At 38.5% G+C, this 17594-nt stretch overlaps 1 protein-coding gene across 1 annotated transcript in view; it reads right to left on the bottom strand.

Annotated features, from left to right (window-relative positions):
- Positions 1 to 265: 265 nt before the first annotated feature.
- Positions 266 to 17594, bottom strand: part of SNTG2 (syntrophin gamma 2) — a 304975-nt gene continuing 287646 nt past the window's right edge. Inside the window, exons 15-17 of the mRNA XM_049818624.1 lie at positions 16790 to 16882; positions 12037 to 12147; positions 266 to 397 (exon numbers count right to left, since the gene is read on the bottom strand). Coding sequence (XP_049674581.1) covers positions 266 to 397; positions 12037 to 12147; positions 16790 to 16882 — 336 coding nt within the window. The remainder of the gene's footprint in view (positions 398 to 12036; positions 12148 to 16789; positions 16883 to 17594) is intronic.

Here is a 17594-nt window from a genome sequence, read left to right as displayed (position 1 = left end):
TCAAAATGATACCAGAAATATTATTGATTGAATACTCACTTAGAATTTTAGATTAATGCTGAATACGACAAACTGATTCAGTTTGACTTAATATTTGTTAACTCATAGATTCAAAATGTTTAATGGATTGTGTAAACCCTTAATGTTACAGATAACACAACTATAGACTTCTTATAAAATCACAAGGTTGCAATATTGTGCATGAAATAACTACTTTCTTTAAGAAAATAATTTATTTTCCATAGTCATGACATATAATCTGATATCAGTTACTGTACATATATTTTCTTGCAATACTCTGACTGTCTATGAATACTGGATCCACAGATGCCACTTTTGCTGCTATAAAGGAGTGAATACAGTGTAAAACTGCTGTCAGATCCTGAAATTCCAGTTCCTGAAAAAGGAAGTAAGAGGGAAAAAAAAAGAAGAGAAAACGTGAATTCATATTCAGGTTTATAAACATTTTACATAAATACAGAACAGACTAGTCAGAAAACAACAATGGACTTCAAATGAAAATTTGAATCTTTATAGGGAACTGTAAAGTGAAAAGTATTAAGAATAAAAGCTCTATGTCCGTACCTCATTCACTGCCAGTTCTGCATGACAATTTAGTTTTTACTCTGTGCTACTGTATTGTTTACCTTTTACTCAGCTTGGACAATGAAAGCATTCGACTTGCAAGAACCTTCAAATATTGCAAGATATTTTAAAGTATTTGATAAGTTAAGGATGATGGGGTATCAAGTCAGAGCTCGGAGGGGTGAGGAAGACACATACTTGGCAGCCTCTGAAGGAGAGTCAGATAAGCAAGCTGGGAGGCCAGGGGCAGTGTGGAAGCTAAGGTAAAGTCACACCACAGCCTGCATATAGAAATATGGCTGGGTATGAAATTCATATGCCCTAATTCACAAAGAAAGGCAGAGTTACTCTTAACCAGCTGACAGATTCCCTTGACTTTTTAGAATATATTTCACCTTCTGTGCACAAGTTAAATTCCTTTTCCCAATCTCCCCAGACAGAAATGGAGTGATATTCTGATACAATGACAACAAATATAATTCAAGAAACATTCAATTTACATGATACTCCTATTTGTAAAGTCTGCAGCTGGGAAATATATTGTGGGGACATTTGGGACAGTTTTTGGTTTGGGGAGAAGAGTTTTCAATAACATGTTGGCTACAAAGTAGTTTATTAAGGCACACTCGGTATGCTTGCCTTTAAACAAAAAGCAAAGCACTGGACTTCTGCTTTTCCTATTACAGTATTTTACAGTATCTTCTCAACAAAACTGCCTCAAGCAGAATATTTGGAATTCAAGGTTACTGTTCTGGAAAAGCTCACCATCACACCATTTTTCTGTGAAAGGCCATGTATTTACTAGGCAGGACTGGTTTTACTACTAATGAATGTCTTAAATTGTTCGCTAGTATTTGTGGAGCATGATTTTGTGACCCCATATTGGGCATAATTGGGAAATTTTTGGTAGTGGGGGGACCTGCAGGGCAGCCTCTGTGAGGAGCAGCCGGGGCTGCCCCGAGCCGGACACAGCCGGTTCCAGCCGGTTCCAGCTGGTTCCAGCCCACCCACCCCAGGGCACCGCTCAGCCCCGCAGACAAGGCCGGGGCGCCTCAGGGGAAAATGTATTTAACAAAGAGCAGTAAATTCCCCCAAAAGGCAGCAAGGCCAGTGCAGTAGGAGGTCCTCCATGGCAGAGCAGGTAACAGCCCCAAAAGGACCGCAACTGATGGAGGAGCTGCACTGGAGCAGACGAAATGAGTAAGAAGCAAGGAGCGCAAAGGAAAAGAGAGACAAGGAGTGGCAGAAAGAAACCATTACACCCTGACAATATTCGAGGGCTCTGCTTCATGATGATGACATTCTACTCATTTTTAAACCTGTGCACAGTTTCTTTACAACCTCAGGCACATATAGTACATTGTCTCAGGGGTTTTATTTTCCACTAAGCAAATTTATTATTCCCAGAAAAATTTAATTTTCTGTTACTGTCTGCTGTCTCCAGCATAAGGTGACAATAAGCAATATTACTGGACAATAAGAGTTACAGAATTATATTCAACAAGCTCCCAAGACAGGCTCTTTCTGTGGTGTAACAGGCCTTACAAATGCCTTTATTCTCTATGAAACATCCACAAAAACTACAGGGAAAGACCTCAGACATGTTAGCCTTGGAAGACAGAAAGTTTCAGCACCAAGCTGTCCTCCTTATAGTGCTTGCTCAGCACACACAGAAGCCTAAGAGAACAATGATTTCAGCCCCTACGTCCTGCAAAGAATATGTAAGCAGAGCTTTTTAGATGCGTATAATAATTTGTCTTGGGTGGGTCATCATCAGACAAACAAATGTTAACTTTCCAGAACCTGGAAACACAAGAATTTCTCAATTAAACATATTTGAGAATATGTTAACATAAATGGAATGACTCTCCCCTCCCTTCAAAATTCTTCTCTGGAATTGCTGGCTGTTTTTCTTACAACTTTCAAAAAAAATATATCTGAATTCAGAAACAATGTGTAGCCATTTTTGATGCTAACTGTTGAAGAAATAAGCAATTTAAAACAGATTATTGTAATTCGATATCTAGTACAAATTACAAACTGACACTTCCAAGATTATAAAAAACAGCAAATACAAAACACATCTAATTAAAAAAGAGGGGCACAAATCAATATAACCAATAAGCAGAATGTGCTATTTATTATCATTCATGCCTAGTTAAATAAGGAGAAAATAAGATAGCATTGAGGGAAGAGGCAAAACTCTCTCAAACTTCTGTTTTGCATACTTGCTAGTCAACAAATTAAGAAATAATTATCCTAAAAGAAGAAAAGTTTCTTGAGAACTTATGTCAAACTAAGCACTTAGGTAACTGTTAATAACTGGCATTTGGTTGCTGAAGTAATCATTTGGGCCTCGTACTGAAAATTAGATCTTGTTGTGAAAGAAAAATGAAGTGTGAATGTTGGTTAAAATCCTTTGAGGAATTTCAGCCCCTGTAATCTTTATTCTGCATTTTTTTTTGGCATTAAACCCCCTGCTTTTTCTCTTTTGACTGATAGTTATGGAACAAGTATGGGAATAAGTTTCTTAAAATATATTGACAGTAGATATCTACTGTAAATATTAATAAAAATTAATATAAACACTTTCAGAAAAAAATAGTGCCATTATTTAACTCTTATTGTCTAAATTTTATAAAACTAAAATGAAGTACACACTCATGAGTATTAATGAAATACAACTCAATATGAAATAATACAGGCCTCAGTATATCCGTTCTTGGCTCAAGTAAAGGGCTAACATCTCCTGAACTACCATCTTTAAAAACAATATATTCTAAAATAGAAACCCACTCACATTAATCATAGATTTGCTCCAAAATCAGCTGAAATCATCCAACAATTTCACCTCAGGTTCTGACATTCAACATGCTGACCAAACACAGCCAAATTGAACTGAGAGGAGAGCCCTTCAGAAAGCTTTCCATTTCTCTGCTCTGGCTTTATGCACTTCTAATCTATACATTTTTATCAAGATAAGCAATCAGAGGTAACCTAACATAGATTGTAGGCAGGATTTCGTTGCTCTAACAACGACGTGTGAATAGTTTTGGGATACGAAAAGAGCAAGGACAGGAATGTCTCATCACTGGGAGCCAGTCGTTCCCAGTGCCCCTACTGCAGAGTCCTCTCTGTTTCTGTCAGAGTTCAGAGCATGGATCAAACTGCAGTAGTCCCTCCTGCATATCTGAGAGAAGTTGTCTAATCTGTTGTGAATAATCTTTTGAATACTAATAATATGCTCTTATTTCTAGAAAAGATAATCTACATAGAGTTGAAAGAGGAGCAGTATTGCTAAACCTATGTTTTATGTGAAGACAACAGTGTATTTTCTCCAGTTAGTACTGCAAGTCCCTCAGTTAGGGGGATTATTTTCAATAGTGGTGCTAGTTTTGGAAGTTGTTATAGAGCTGGGTAGCCAAATAGGTGTCATGTAAGCTCCTCATGCAGTTCACCAGCTGGTTCACTTCTCTCACATTCTCTCATATCTTCACTATTTTACGTTGTCTGTAGGGGTGAGCGATCATCTAGGATCATAAAAGAGGAACAGAGCTCTGGAGGTGTCCTCTTGAAGGGCTTGGTTAGAGGTGGTCACTATGGTGGTATCAGAGAGGTGGGGTTTGCCTGAGGCCTCGTGCACCAGAACCTCCCAGAAATGCAGCTTATCACAGTAGTTTTTGACCCAGGAGACCACTAATGGGGATTAGGCTGTGGTGCTTTGTGTTTGAAGGATGTTTCATGTCTGCGCTGGCTGCCTTCACAATCCTGAAGCTGGCTAGTCAGGTGCGGGTGTTGAGGAAATCCAAAGGAAAAGTTGGGGTATGGATTTGTGCAGGCTCAGGATAGAGGTTGCTCAGAGAACTGGTGTTCTGGTGGTGGATATAGATTGCATGCAGAGTACAACAGGGAAAGGGGAAGAGGACAGGGGTGTTAGTTTGGAAACATGGTTTTGCTAAAAGATAAGGATGGCCTTCTGGCTTGGGGAAATGTAGATGTTGCATAGTCAGAGGACATAGACACTATATGTCTCTTAGCAAGAAACTATCTTGAATATAGTTTTAAGGGTGGAAATCTGGCTTTCTCAGGTTTAGAATGTAATGTGAATTTTTCCTAGAAAAAAACACCAGTGAAACTTCTTTCAGATGAGTGCATTGCTCTAATAATTTTCTTTTTTTTTTTTTTTTTTAAGCAAGATTCCCCTCCATACCCAGCCAGGCAGATGACTGAGTAACTGATCATTTTATTTGCTCTACATCATGTAACACCACCCTTATGCTTGCTTGCCTTATCTGTGATCACTGCTATTTCTTTAATTAAGACTGTCAGTTTATTTTTGGTGTATTTAGAAGAATCTGTGCATGTCTAAGATTTCAATAACCAGAGCTATTTCAGTTTACTGTATGTATCCTAATAAGTGGATTAAATACAACAAAGGCACTAGAGGGAAGACAGCAAGACAAGAATATAAAAGATTGGATTAAAGCAGTGGGAGCAAAAGACTGCAAAACTGCCTGCTGGTACTGAGAATATAAAAAATGCACACACTGCACTGACCTCGATCACTACATGTGCACAGCCAAGTAAGAAAAATATATGTTCTTGTTTTGTCCACCCATCTATGAGAGTTGGATTTATTACATATCATAAAGAGCTTGACAGGCCTGTTGCATCATTACCACGCACTCACTTAATTTTATTGATTACTTCCGAGAGCTGTTGAATCACTATTTGAACAAGACATGAGCCTGTATCACATAAAAGGCAGATAATAGAGACACTGACAGATAGTGTTATTGTGCCCTGTGCATTTCATGAATTCTTTAAGGATATTGGTAAGCCTCAGTGTTTATTAGTTGTTCACAAGAGCACTATTACTACTGTATTCTTCAGCATATTATTTCAATCAGATTGAAATGATAACCATATCTTTTGTAAAAAAAAGAACAGATAAAGGTATCTAGGTTTTAGCTCCAGTCCACATGAAAGTCAAAACAGGATGGGAAATTCTAAATTCAGTTCTATGTCTCAGCAAGTATACCAGGGCTTGGTTGCTATATCATGGTTGAGAAAAACGAATGTATTAGTATTGCACAGCTTTTCAAGAGCGTTATAAACACACTCAGATAAATTATCAGCTATTGTATGAAAGCTTCTTCAGCTATAAACTTTTATTTGGCCTCCTCTTTGTGACTGTCATTCACACAAAGAGCAGAAGGAAAAGCTACAATGGTGCTCTTACCCTGCAAGCATAAGAACCAGATCTATCATGCCAACATTCAGTGCCAGATTAATTGCAACTCTATCAATTGTACTTAAGTCTTTTAACAGTGTTCTACAGGGATCTGGAAGAGTCAGATGGCTTTTCGTTTTCAGGTTGAGTGATTCCAAATGTCAATACCTACTGCTAAATCTGAAACACTTTTAAATGTGGCATTGGCAGACGTAAACTTTACTAACACACAAGAAACTCATCTGAAAAGTTGTTCTGGACATGTTTGTTTAAGAGCAGCCAACTAAATTCACCCATTCCAGCAAATATTAAAAGAAATTTTCAACCGCAATCAGACTGTCCAACACCATCACACAGGCAAAATCTTAACTCTTATATACCATCATCTTGCAAATGTTTTTCAATATCTCAAGATGTTCAGTAGTAATCTGCCAGACTTCAGCAACAGAAGACACATGTTACTAAAAATACAGAAAGGCTTGAGAGCTAGATTGTTTTCTATTGATGCTAGAGATTAATGTTGCTGTAAAGAGAGAGTTTTGCTTGCACTCTCCTTAATTTGCCATATTTCTCAACAGTACTAATATGGAATGAATATAATTTCAGATAAATACAGTAAATCTAAAGAAAGAAATACGGTTGCTAACCTGTCCTTGATCACTCTCCTGAAGTTCTCCTGTTTCAAAGTGTCATGGCTTAAGCCCAGCCAGCAACAAAGCACCATGAAGCTGGTCACTTACTCCTCACCGCCAGCCCCGGAGGGATGAGGAGGACAAAATATAAAGAAAGGCTCATGGGTCGAGACAAGGACAGGGAGGGATCACTCACCACTTAGGGTCACAGGTAAAAGACAGGCTCAACTTGGGGAAAAACCAAAATCAATTTAATTTACTACCAATCAAATCAAAACAAGGATAATGGGAAGTAAAACCAAACCTTGGAACACCTTCCGCCCACCCCTCCCTCCTTCCCGGCTCAACCCCACTCCTGGTTTTCTCTCCCTCCTCCCCCTGGCGGCGCAGGGGGACGGGGAATGGGGGGTGGGGTCGGTTCCTCACACCTTGTTTCTGCCGCTCCTTCCTCCTCAGGGGGAGGACTCCTCACTGGTCCCCTGCTCCACCAGGGGGTCCCTCCCACAGGAGACAGTCCTCCACGAACTTCTCCACCGTGGGTCCCTTCCACGGGCTGCAGTCCTCCAGGCACAGCCTGCTCCAGCGCGGGCTTCCCCCTGGAGTCCCAGCCATCTTGGGGGGCATCCATCCCCCTGCTCCGGCATGGGCTCCTCTCTCCCCGGGCTGCAGGTGGGCATCTGCTCCCCCGGTCCCCTCCATGGGCTGGGGGGGGACAGCCTGCCGTCTGGTCTCCCCACGGGCTGCAGGGGCATCCCCTCCTCCCCCGCTCCTCCTCCCCTCCTTCCTCACTCCCCTCGGGATCTGCACAGGGGTTCCTCTCACACCCCAATCCCCTACTCACTGCAGGTTTCCCCTCTTAACTCTGTTCTCCCAGAGGTGCTACCACCGTCGCTGGTGGGCTCGGCCTGGGCCAGCGGTGGGTCCGACTTGGAGCCGGGGAAGCTTCTGGCAGCTTCTCACAGGAGCCGGCCCTGCAGCCCCTTCCCCGCTACGCAAAACTCCACCACACAAACCCAAAACATAAAGAGAACAGGATTAATGCAAAACTGCTGCAGAGTCTAATTGCAAAATCAGATCACATTGTACCACTGTACCAGTCTGAAATCACAAGAGTTGAGGCTTGAAGTCATTGAAGAAAGCATACTGAATGCACTCAGATAAATATGCAGGCCTTTTAAGTTATATGTGTAACAGAGAAGAAGTGTATGAGACCAGCAACATTTAGTTGAAGCTCCAATATGTCTCATAACAGTCTAGCAATACTATGATTTCTTTTCTTTCTTTGGTGAAATATTTGAGACCAAGTTAGTAAAAGAGCAAATGTAGTGAAGAAAGATAAATAAACTCTCTTTCCATTTCTAAGGTGAATGAATTGTAAAAATCTAATTCCATCTCTTCTTTTCCAAGGAGTACAAAAGGAACAAAAAAATAAGATAAGAAGAAAAGGGAAATGCTCAGTTAAAATATGCTTGGAAGAGAAAGTGTTATCCTCCAAGTAGCTACAGTTTAGCTAAGGGAGTTAAAGCATCAATACAATCCTGGAAGTATTAAACTTAGTTTTTATTTTTTTTCAAAGCAACCTTGAAAATTCAGGGTACATGTCATGTAGGCTAAGAATATCTACTGTTATTACGATTACTTGTAATTTCTCGGAACTGGATCCTGTATTCAGATACATAAGCTATATACAGCTTTGCCAAATATAAAATGTTTTGGTCGATATTTACCATACCAGTTTTCTGCAACAGATTACTTTTCAAATGAAAATTTTATCCAAAATGGCTTACTCACTTCTGAGACTCTAAAATCTGGCAGGAAGATGTTTTTTGCATCAGGGGGCTGCTTTTTACATTTCGTGTGAAATCTGCTCACATTTGTTCATTGGAGAATTTACTTCAAAAATTTATATTATATAAAGATATAATTTTCACAGAGCATGCTCCAGCTTTAGACTTCTACCAAGCAGGTAATTAAAGAGGTGCCTTCATGCCTTCAGCTCTCTCCTACTACTAAAGTATTCAGAGATTTTTTTTTTGTTCTTCTCATTTTCATGTCTTTTTTTTAAGCTGTAACTGTTAAGAAAAGATAAAAACAAGTATCTTTTCGCACATGAACTTCTTTTGTGTAAAAAGGCACATGTGTAGTCAACATGCTCCATTGTGGCTGAAAAGCACACAGGTTTAAGAGCCCCCTACCAAAGAGACATGAAAAGGCATCTCCAGCTCAAAGAATTCCAAACTGCTGATCCAAGGAAGAGTTGACCACAATCCATGCAAACTCTACATTAATGCCACAATCCAGATTACTTCATAATCAATCACTCTCCTCCCCCTTTCAAAATAATTGCAGAACTACTGCTTCACACAGATCAATTTACATGCTATGTTGCAATTTCAGAATTCTTCAGTATCTCTTCTAAAAAAGTAAGTCTTATTTCCTACAGAAATAAAGTAATGAAATCACATATATGTGCATGTGTGCAATTTTTGCCCTATTTGTCGAAGAGGTGGACACCTCAAAGGAACTGAATTTCTAATAGTGTGGCACAGGCTGTTGGTAGGGATTGGGATGTCCTGGTACCACCCTGCAGGGAAGTGAAGGCAGGGAGAGCATCGTCCTTTCCTGCCTTGACCAGCCGCGGGGGCAGGGGTCCTTTGGCCACCCATTATTTATGGGTTATCTAACCAGGTAATACACACATACCTACAAACCACCTGCAAGAACTTCTTCCCTGTTGTCAGGCTGGATAAAAATATGCTGGGACTTGGCAGTAATATGAATGCATTGCAATGACTTTTGGAGGATTTCAAGGAGTCGAAGTGGAATTATTACTGGAAGTATTAATGGCAGGGTAAGTTCAGGGAAGTACTGAAGTAGGAAACTATGAGAAGTTGTAGGGAATAAGAAGGACCTGAATGAGAAACAACTGACAGGAATCTAGGCCTTATTAGCTCCTTTGAACAGAAAACTTTTTAAATGGAAAACTCTATTGTTCACCTAAAACTGAAGTGCACAGGAAGAAGCACTTGGCTTAAAATTTATAGGAGAAGAAAAAACATCATCTCTAACTAGTCACCAGGATGCAAAAATAGAATTCCCAACTGTGATTTTTTTTGCCCAAGAATTTATAAGCATATAAAATTAGACATAATTCGGAAAATTCTTTTGCAACCTTAACTCTACTGTTTACTGCCAAGTGAACATGTCATCTGTATCAAGCTTTATTTCACATGTAGTGGCTCATTTACTCAGAAAAAATGAAACTTCTGTTATTTGATGACATTTTCTGTTTCTCATCATTGGCTGCATTTCACTGTACAGCACCATCTGGCTCTACGAAATCTCTTTCGGTACAATAAACTGAGGCAGATACTGCACTATGCTACGGGTATTAGTGTTGGTTATTTCCCAACGATTCTGTAATTCTGAAATCTAAGAAATAAAATGGTTTAGGTGGTGGGCATATACCTGAATATATATATACCACTTATCTGAAGTGGAGAGGCTGCACAGCTGTATCCCAGTCCCATTTAACATGAAATCCTAGTGGGTACACTGCACTGTGCAGAGGCAGTGGTAAAAGGTATAGTCACTGAAATCCTGATAAATCCTCAGCTACTTAGTATCAGCCTTTCCTCTGCCTTTAATGAGCTTTTCCTGGGCTCTTCCAACATTTACAACACGTATGTACATTTAGGTTAGAATATATATACTTAGACATATATACTTAGAACATATATACTTAGAATTCTGTATGAACCGATCACGTATCATCTTCCAACTAATAATTTCAAGGTACCTCACAAATATTCATGAAAACTTTGCCAATTACAAGGTGTTTTCATTAGAGCTATGCAACAGAATAATTTTTAATGTTTTAATGAACCTGTCTCCTGGACAAAATCTGCGGTGAAATTATCATTAGAACTCACTTTTATCCAGATAATCAAATTTTCAAAAAAATGCTGAAATTAGCATTTTTTCTATCTAAAGAGTAAAATACAGGTAAACCCAATTAAAAATAATTTAAGTGAGCACAGAAATAAAAATAAAATAAAATTTAAAATAATCAGATTTTTCTACCACAACAGGAAGCAGAATGATCCAGTATGAAAACAATGGAATTCCATTGCAAGCAATGGAATTGGAGCCCTTGGCCAATCACACACATGGATTATCTAATGATTTAATACACAGATTCAGAGATTCAGATTATGTCTTTTGCACCAATACAATCTTCCTGTCTGACCTGGAACAAGTTATGTGAGCTCTCTGAAACAGATGATCATGTATAAAATGATGATAGTAGTCCTTTTCTGTCTCCAAGGAGTACTGTGAGAAAGAAGTGGAAATGACCTGCTCCTCTAGTCAAGTTATTATAGTATTGTACCTTTTGTAACAGATATTATAATATCTTTTACAGTAGATCCAACAGACAACTCTGGTTAAGTTTGCTGATGAAATACTGAATAATTTACTAATATAGATGTACAGAGAAAGACATACCGCATTTGTTGTAACTTTATGATAAACAAGGAAGGTTAGAAATTTTCTTCTTACAACTTTTTTTAAACATTAGAAGGATAGGTAATATATAACCTTTGCATATGGTCACTATATAGAAGTATCACTTTATAATTGACTTCAACCTGTACAACCCCAGGTAAGAGTATTTGAGAATTTTCATAGATCTTCAGATATTTTTCTGTTGTTTTCATTAGCTTTTGTCCACCAATCCCAGTTGAACCTCAATCTTACCTTCCTCTTCTCTGTCATATCACATCAAAGTTCTCCTCATTCTTTTTAAAACTGCATGATTGAAAAATTATCTTTTTATTTATTTAGTCATCATCAAGCTTGGGATCACAGGACAGAAACAGTAGAGATTAAGGTATTACAGCCAAACCTCCAGATGATGATTCAAACTAGAATCCTGAATTAGAAACTGCTGAAGTTCAGTTAGGAATCTGAAGTGTAAGTTTCACAGTTTTATTTGATGATTGCTGAAGGAAAAAAGAAGAGACACCAGTAATATCTTATCTATAGTAGTGGCTGGATGTCTCCACAGCTTAATTCCAGATCTTGCAAAGCACTGTGTGCTCTTAAATCATGGTAGAACCAATGGGTTTCAGGAATTGCTTGGCCTCTTGCAAGAATATTCCCTTTTTTAAGCTAATAAATGTTACATAATCTTTTTATTGGTAAAGCTTAAGCACATATTATTTGCTTAAAGTTTTAAGTCTACTATACAGCAGCTTAAAAAGTTTTGGTTTATCCTTTTTAGAAGCAGTTTTTAGATATATCTATTATAGGTTGACTAAACAACTTCACAGAAATCATCTTTCTGAAACAGTAAAACATCATCATAACGCAACTCAGTAACAGGTTTGTACAAACTGTAATAAATCTATAGGTACTACACCACTTTTTGGTTTATTGTGGGGTTTCTAGACAATAGGAAAAAAAAAGATAAATTGTGATGTGGAGTTCACCATAAGCATGTGCAGTAGTAAATGGAATTTTTGATGCCTTGACAGTAAATTCCATTTCATTTTTTAGTAAACTGAGAAAGAGGATATTGCTTACCTTTGTCTCAATTTGTTTGGTGTCTAGATTCTGAAAAAGCAGCTTTACTCTTGTTTTCCCATCATCTGAAGAGCCTTTGAGCTGAGAGAATTTAAACCTCCATAGCACATTCTAAACAGAAAGAAACTTGATTAAGGACTCTGTTACAGACTCCTACCTAGAACTATAGATTGATAATCAATGTTTATGTATTAAGGTAAAGCATTGGGGCAGTAAACACAGCACATGATAAGAGGCTGGTTGCAGAGCAAATAAAATTAACAGCTCTGTATCATATGTGAAAGCAAAAGATGCAATATTAATATTCACTAATAAAACAATTATTTAGAGATTCCCTGAAATGTAAAAGTTTCAGTTGCCTACATAATATCAAAATCCAAGGCAAAAGCTTAATTCCAGAAAGATCCATGAGGATATTTGCATCAGTTTCACTATGAACACAATTCCATACCATATCTCACTCTTTCATGCTTCAGCTGGTTCATCTGCATAATGTAGATAATAATGTCCTACATAGATGTTGCAAAGCTGAATTTACTGATGTAAATTCAAACGTGGTTTGAAATCCTCAGATAAAATAAGCTATAGAAATGCAAAAATATTATTATTGAATGTAGCCTCACAAATGACAACAATATGTTCTACATTACATAATTGTTTGTAAAATATCTAAGAATTCTAGACTTCTTGGTCTCCTACAGGTTTATGAATGGCATCTTATTACTGTTGGCAAATCCTAAATTGACAGGTATATTTTAATATTTATGGAGATACTTTCTAAAAACAAATATTGGGAAATTATTCTTGAAACCAATGTCATTTTCTGTTTATTTGAATGGTTTCTATTGACTGCCTGAAAATGTATAAGTTTAAAAAACCACAAGGTAACAACTTGCATTCGGACTTCCTGCTGATGTTTCCTTAATACCTATAATCTTAATGAAAATTCTATGCACATGTTGAAATGGGATTCAGTCCCTGGACACTGCTGAGGAAACACAATTTAAATACTTTGAAGGCTATTTCAAAAGCACACACAGAAAAAAGTTTGCTATATTCCATTTTCCAATATACCTCAACACAAAACATTTTTTTCATGTAGGCCGGTGCTACCAGTGGTCTTCAGAACCCTACTCATAGTTTGATAGAGAATGCCCTATAAATAAAAAAATATTTATGGAAGGCACAAAAAGCCTGATTCCATCTCCTGGTTCCCTGCAGACATAAATGTCATTGACTTCTTAGACAAATATAACAGATGAAGAAAAACCCAACTATGCTACAGCATTGTGATGGTGCTTAAACTTTACATTCATGAACAGATTTAACTGGGTCCAGAGGGCCTAATTAGACCACCTGAAAAGTATTCAAAGCTTAAATGAGTTTGGATCTAAATAGGATAGATGAATGTTCGCTATATAATATAACTGCTACGGTAGAGATGAAACAAGAACTTAGGAACAATTTAGCAATAATAGGCATTGCTGGAGTCATAATCTCTCTCAACAGTTGACACTGAGTGGAAAAGAAGAGAAGTAGATGGCTCTGGAAGGTGGAAGAAAATGCATACTTTGGGATCCTTTTATCTTGGATGAGCGGCTGGAGGCACAGGATGGGGAAGATGAACCAACCAAGCCAACAAGATAAAAAGAATCTCTACGATCAGATATAAAGCAGCTTCAGGCCACAAGAGCATCTCTGTTATGGGCCCAAACTGGTAAAAGCTGAATGAGTTAGAGCCCATGATGCCCCTGGGGCAGAACATGTAGGAAATGAAGTTAATTCTTTCAAGTAAGTTTAAGAATCAACCAGAACTGTTCTAGAAAAGAGTTTTCTAAACAACACTCAAACTCTCTGTGTTGGGTTTCCATGGCAAGGTTTTGGCAGTGGGTGGGCTACAGGGGTGGCTTCTGTAAGAAGCTGCTGGAAGCTTCCCCCATGTCCAACAGAGCCAATGCCAGCCGGCTCCAAGATGGACCTGCTGCTGGCCCAGGCCGAGCCCATCAGCGATGGCGGTAGTGCCTCTGGGAGAACAGATTTAAGAACGGGAAAAAAACTGCTGCACAACAGCAGCTGGAAGACAGGAGTGAGAATATGTGAGAGAAACAACCCTGCAGACCCCCAGGTCAGTGAAGAAGGAGAGGGAGGAGGTGTTCCAGGCGCCGGAGCAGAGATTCGCCTGCAGCCCATGGTGAAGACCCTGGTGAGGCAGGCTGTCCCCCTGCAGCCCAGGGAGCAACACGGGGGAGCAGATCTCCACCTGCAGCCCGGGGAGGACACCACGCCGGAGCAGGGGGATGCCCAAAGGAAGCTGTAACCCTGTGGGAAGCCCGCGCTGGAGCAGGTTCCTGGCAGGACCTGCGGATCTGTGGAGAGAGGAGCCCACGGAGCAGGTTTTCTGGCAGCACTGGTGACCCCGTGGGGGACCCACACTGGAGCACTTTGTGAAGGACTGTCTCCCATGGGAGAGACCCCACGGTGGAGCAGGGGCCGAGTGTGGAGTCCTCCCCCTGAGGAGGAAGGAGCGGCAGAGACAAGGGGTGAGGAACCAACCCCAACCCCCATTCCCCGTCCCCCTGCGCCACTCGGTGGGGGAGGGGGGAGAGAAAACTGGGAGTGGGGTTGAGCCTGGGAAAAAGGGAGGGGTGGGGGAAGGTGTTTTTAAGATTTAGTTTTTATTTCTCATTACCCTACTCTGATTTGATTGGTAATAAAATTTCCCCACGTTGAGTCTGTTTTGCCTGTGATGGTAACTGGTAAGTGGTCTCTCCCTGTCCTTATCTCAACTCATGAGCCTTTCCTTATATTTTCTCTCCCTTGTGCAGCTGAGAAGGGGGAATGATAGAGTGGCTTTGGTGGGCACCTGTCATCTAGCCAGGGTCAACTCACCACACTCCTAAGCAAAAGTTCTTGCCCTTTTTATTTCGCCATTTGTAATAAGAAGGCCTTTTTTATATTATTTTCTAGACTGTAAAGAAGAACATTTTTTAATGAGTACATGAACTGGTTGCCTAAAATTTGAGATCCGGGCTCAGAGTCATAGAGCAGATGGGGGACTGGCCTTTATTTTAATAAGCCTGTATGAACACCTGCTGTGGTGTAAGTGCATTCTTTGCATCAATAGGTGACTTTAATTTGAAATTCATTATCATCTTGAAGAAAAAATAAATTTTTCAGCAAAATTGCTGTGTCCCTAATGAACTGTTAATTGTTTGACCACTTCAACAACCTATTCAGTGCTGGTAGGAAGTATTCTGAAAAAGCTGTGAGTATGGGGAAACACAGTCAACTCCAGCTGACAATTATGGAAGTAAGATGAACTGCAGAAGCCGCCCATTACTGCCTCACTCAGGCTTGAGGATGAAAAAGATATCTCCATCTCTCACACAGATGAACAATAAATGTATCTGAGGTCTCCAGAATTTTTACAGTTTAACAACAGAATCAATCTATATGACGGTATTCTGTATTTCTCCTTAGGTAAGCAACAAAGGTTGATCTAAAGCCTCCTCCTCATCAATACTGAAGGTAGGCACTGTGGCCAAAGTCCTATCAATAGAGAAGTTTATAATTTTAAATCAATCTTCAAATTTGAAAGAAACATTTTCTATAGTCTAAACTAATGAGATTACTTTCCACAGTTAATTTGTGGCTACACGTAAATGTATACAGTTGTGCAAAAAGCACTATTTCAGAATGCAGTATCACCTGATGCAGAGAAATGTATGCAAACATATTTCCTGAAGCTTTATGCCACCTCATAGGATAGCACACTTAATGCAATTAGTCTAAATTTTCAAATAACAATGATCTTGGTCATTATTTCTGTGCACAAAGATTTCAATAGACTTGTGCATTTTGGCCCCAAACTCCCAAAATACAAACACACAAAAACCAGATCCTGTGTCAATATTTCAAAATGCAGTATGTTTCCTCTTAACTCAGAATGACTGACTGAATTTCTTTAATATATATTTAAAAAATCCTTTCAGTTTGGCGTTGAAGACCATATTTCAAAAGAGAAACCTTCTACTGTACAGCTCTGTTAATGGAGAAACATTTTTTTGTATGTATGTTTACTGCTACTGGCAAACAAATTTATAAATCCATTTAGAATAATGTAAAGTATCACTAAGTTATATATATAAAATAGTAGAATTATAGACAGGCCTTGGAAGTTGGCATATATCATAAACCATCTCCTGTCAGCACTTTATATATTGCCACTGTTTTGCAAGATAAGTGAATTTAATCTTATAGATTATGACTTTGAAATGTGTTTGCCCTTGTTCTGTTTATTTTAGACATGGCCTAAATTTTTTGTGATGGAAGAATAATTAATCCTATTTTATATCTGTAGCTTCAAAACAAATGGAATCAGGTAACACTTCATTTTTTTCATGACTGGTAATCTTTTAAAAATCTTGAAGTTTCTTCATTATAAGACACTAAGTTCTCTGCTAAATATAACCTTCCTTTGCTTTTATAACTTCGAAAGGAAAATACTTTTTAAATATTTTTCTCCAAAATCTATCTTTACATGCTAAGGAACAACTATGCTTGTTCCTTTCAAGTCCCAAACTGACTACATTTCAGTAGTGCTATATAAATAAAAAGTACAGTACATTTGAGGAAGAAATACTCGACATCAACATAAAAAAATACCATTCTGATCAACATAAAAAAATTATGATTACTGATAACTTCAATAACAGTAAAATAAAACTGAGTTTTCTTTTCTTTTTCCTCTTACCTTTGTTTTACTGTCAAAACAGGTAAATCCCAGAGCAAAGTCAACTGTGAAACACAGGGTATCCCCTTGCCAACTGCACATATATGTTTTAGACTGGAAAAAAAAGTATGATTTTTGAGAGAACAACCATCATCGTCATTTATCATATAAAAATAATACTTTATGCAGTTTTTGTGTGGGAAGACACTCAGCTGGCAACACCGAAAATTGTCAAAAACTTCTGACAGTATCAGATCTGTCAGCTAGACACTAACTGGAGGTCTTCTATATTTCAAGTCACTCTTGTAAGGGATTCGTGGAAACCATCCCTCACAAAATGCAACACAGAACAAAGAAAAATCTGACTATTTCAAGCTTTTGGAAAACTGCTTAGACCTGACCTATTAATGACTTCTGACATCATTTCTAGCAAATGTGCAGGTTACAGTGCCTAAGTGTTTAGTCATTGCAATCTAGTTATGAAAAAGCTGTCTGTCTACTTGACCTCTCTGTCTGATTTAAACTTTGTAGACAGTCTTTTTTATTTTGCAACATTTTTTCATTTGTAAACTTAAGTGACATGCCAGTGCAGCACTATGTTAGTTAATGTAATTTAATAATAAGAACTAGCAACTATCACTCATTAGTTAGCACTGATACTTGCTAGACAGTGCTATATATACACACCAATTCTTTGACCACCTTTCAGGTTAGAAAGAAAAAAATCTGTTTAATTAACAAAATGCAGAAGTTCTGTTTAAACTTCCGAGTAAGCTTTACAGTAAAAAGTTTGTTAACATTCTTCTTTACATGTGTTTTTAAGGCT

The sequence above is a fragment of the Accipiter gentilis genome, chromosome 16, assembly GCF_929443795.1.
Source record: "Accipiter gentilis chromosome 16, bAccGen1.1, whole genome shotgun sequence".
Lineage (NCBI taxonomy): Eukaryota > Metazoa > Chordata > Aves > Accipitriformes > Accipitridae > Astur > Astur gentilis.
The sequence above is the reverse complement of the archived record's forward strand: the minus strand, read 5'-3'. Positions and strand labels throughout refer to the sequence as shown.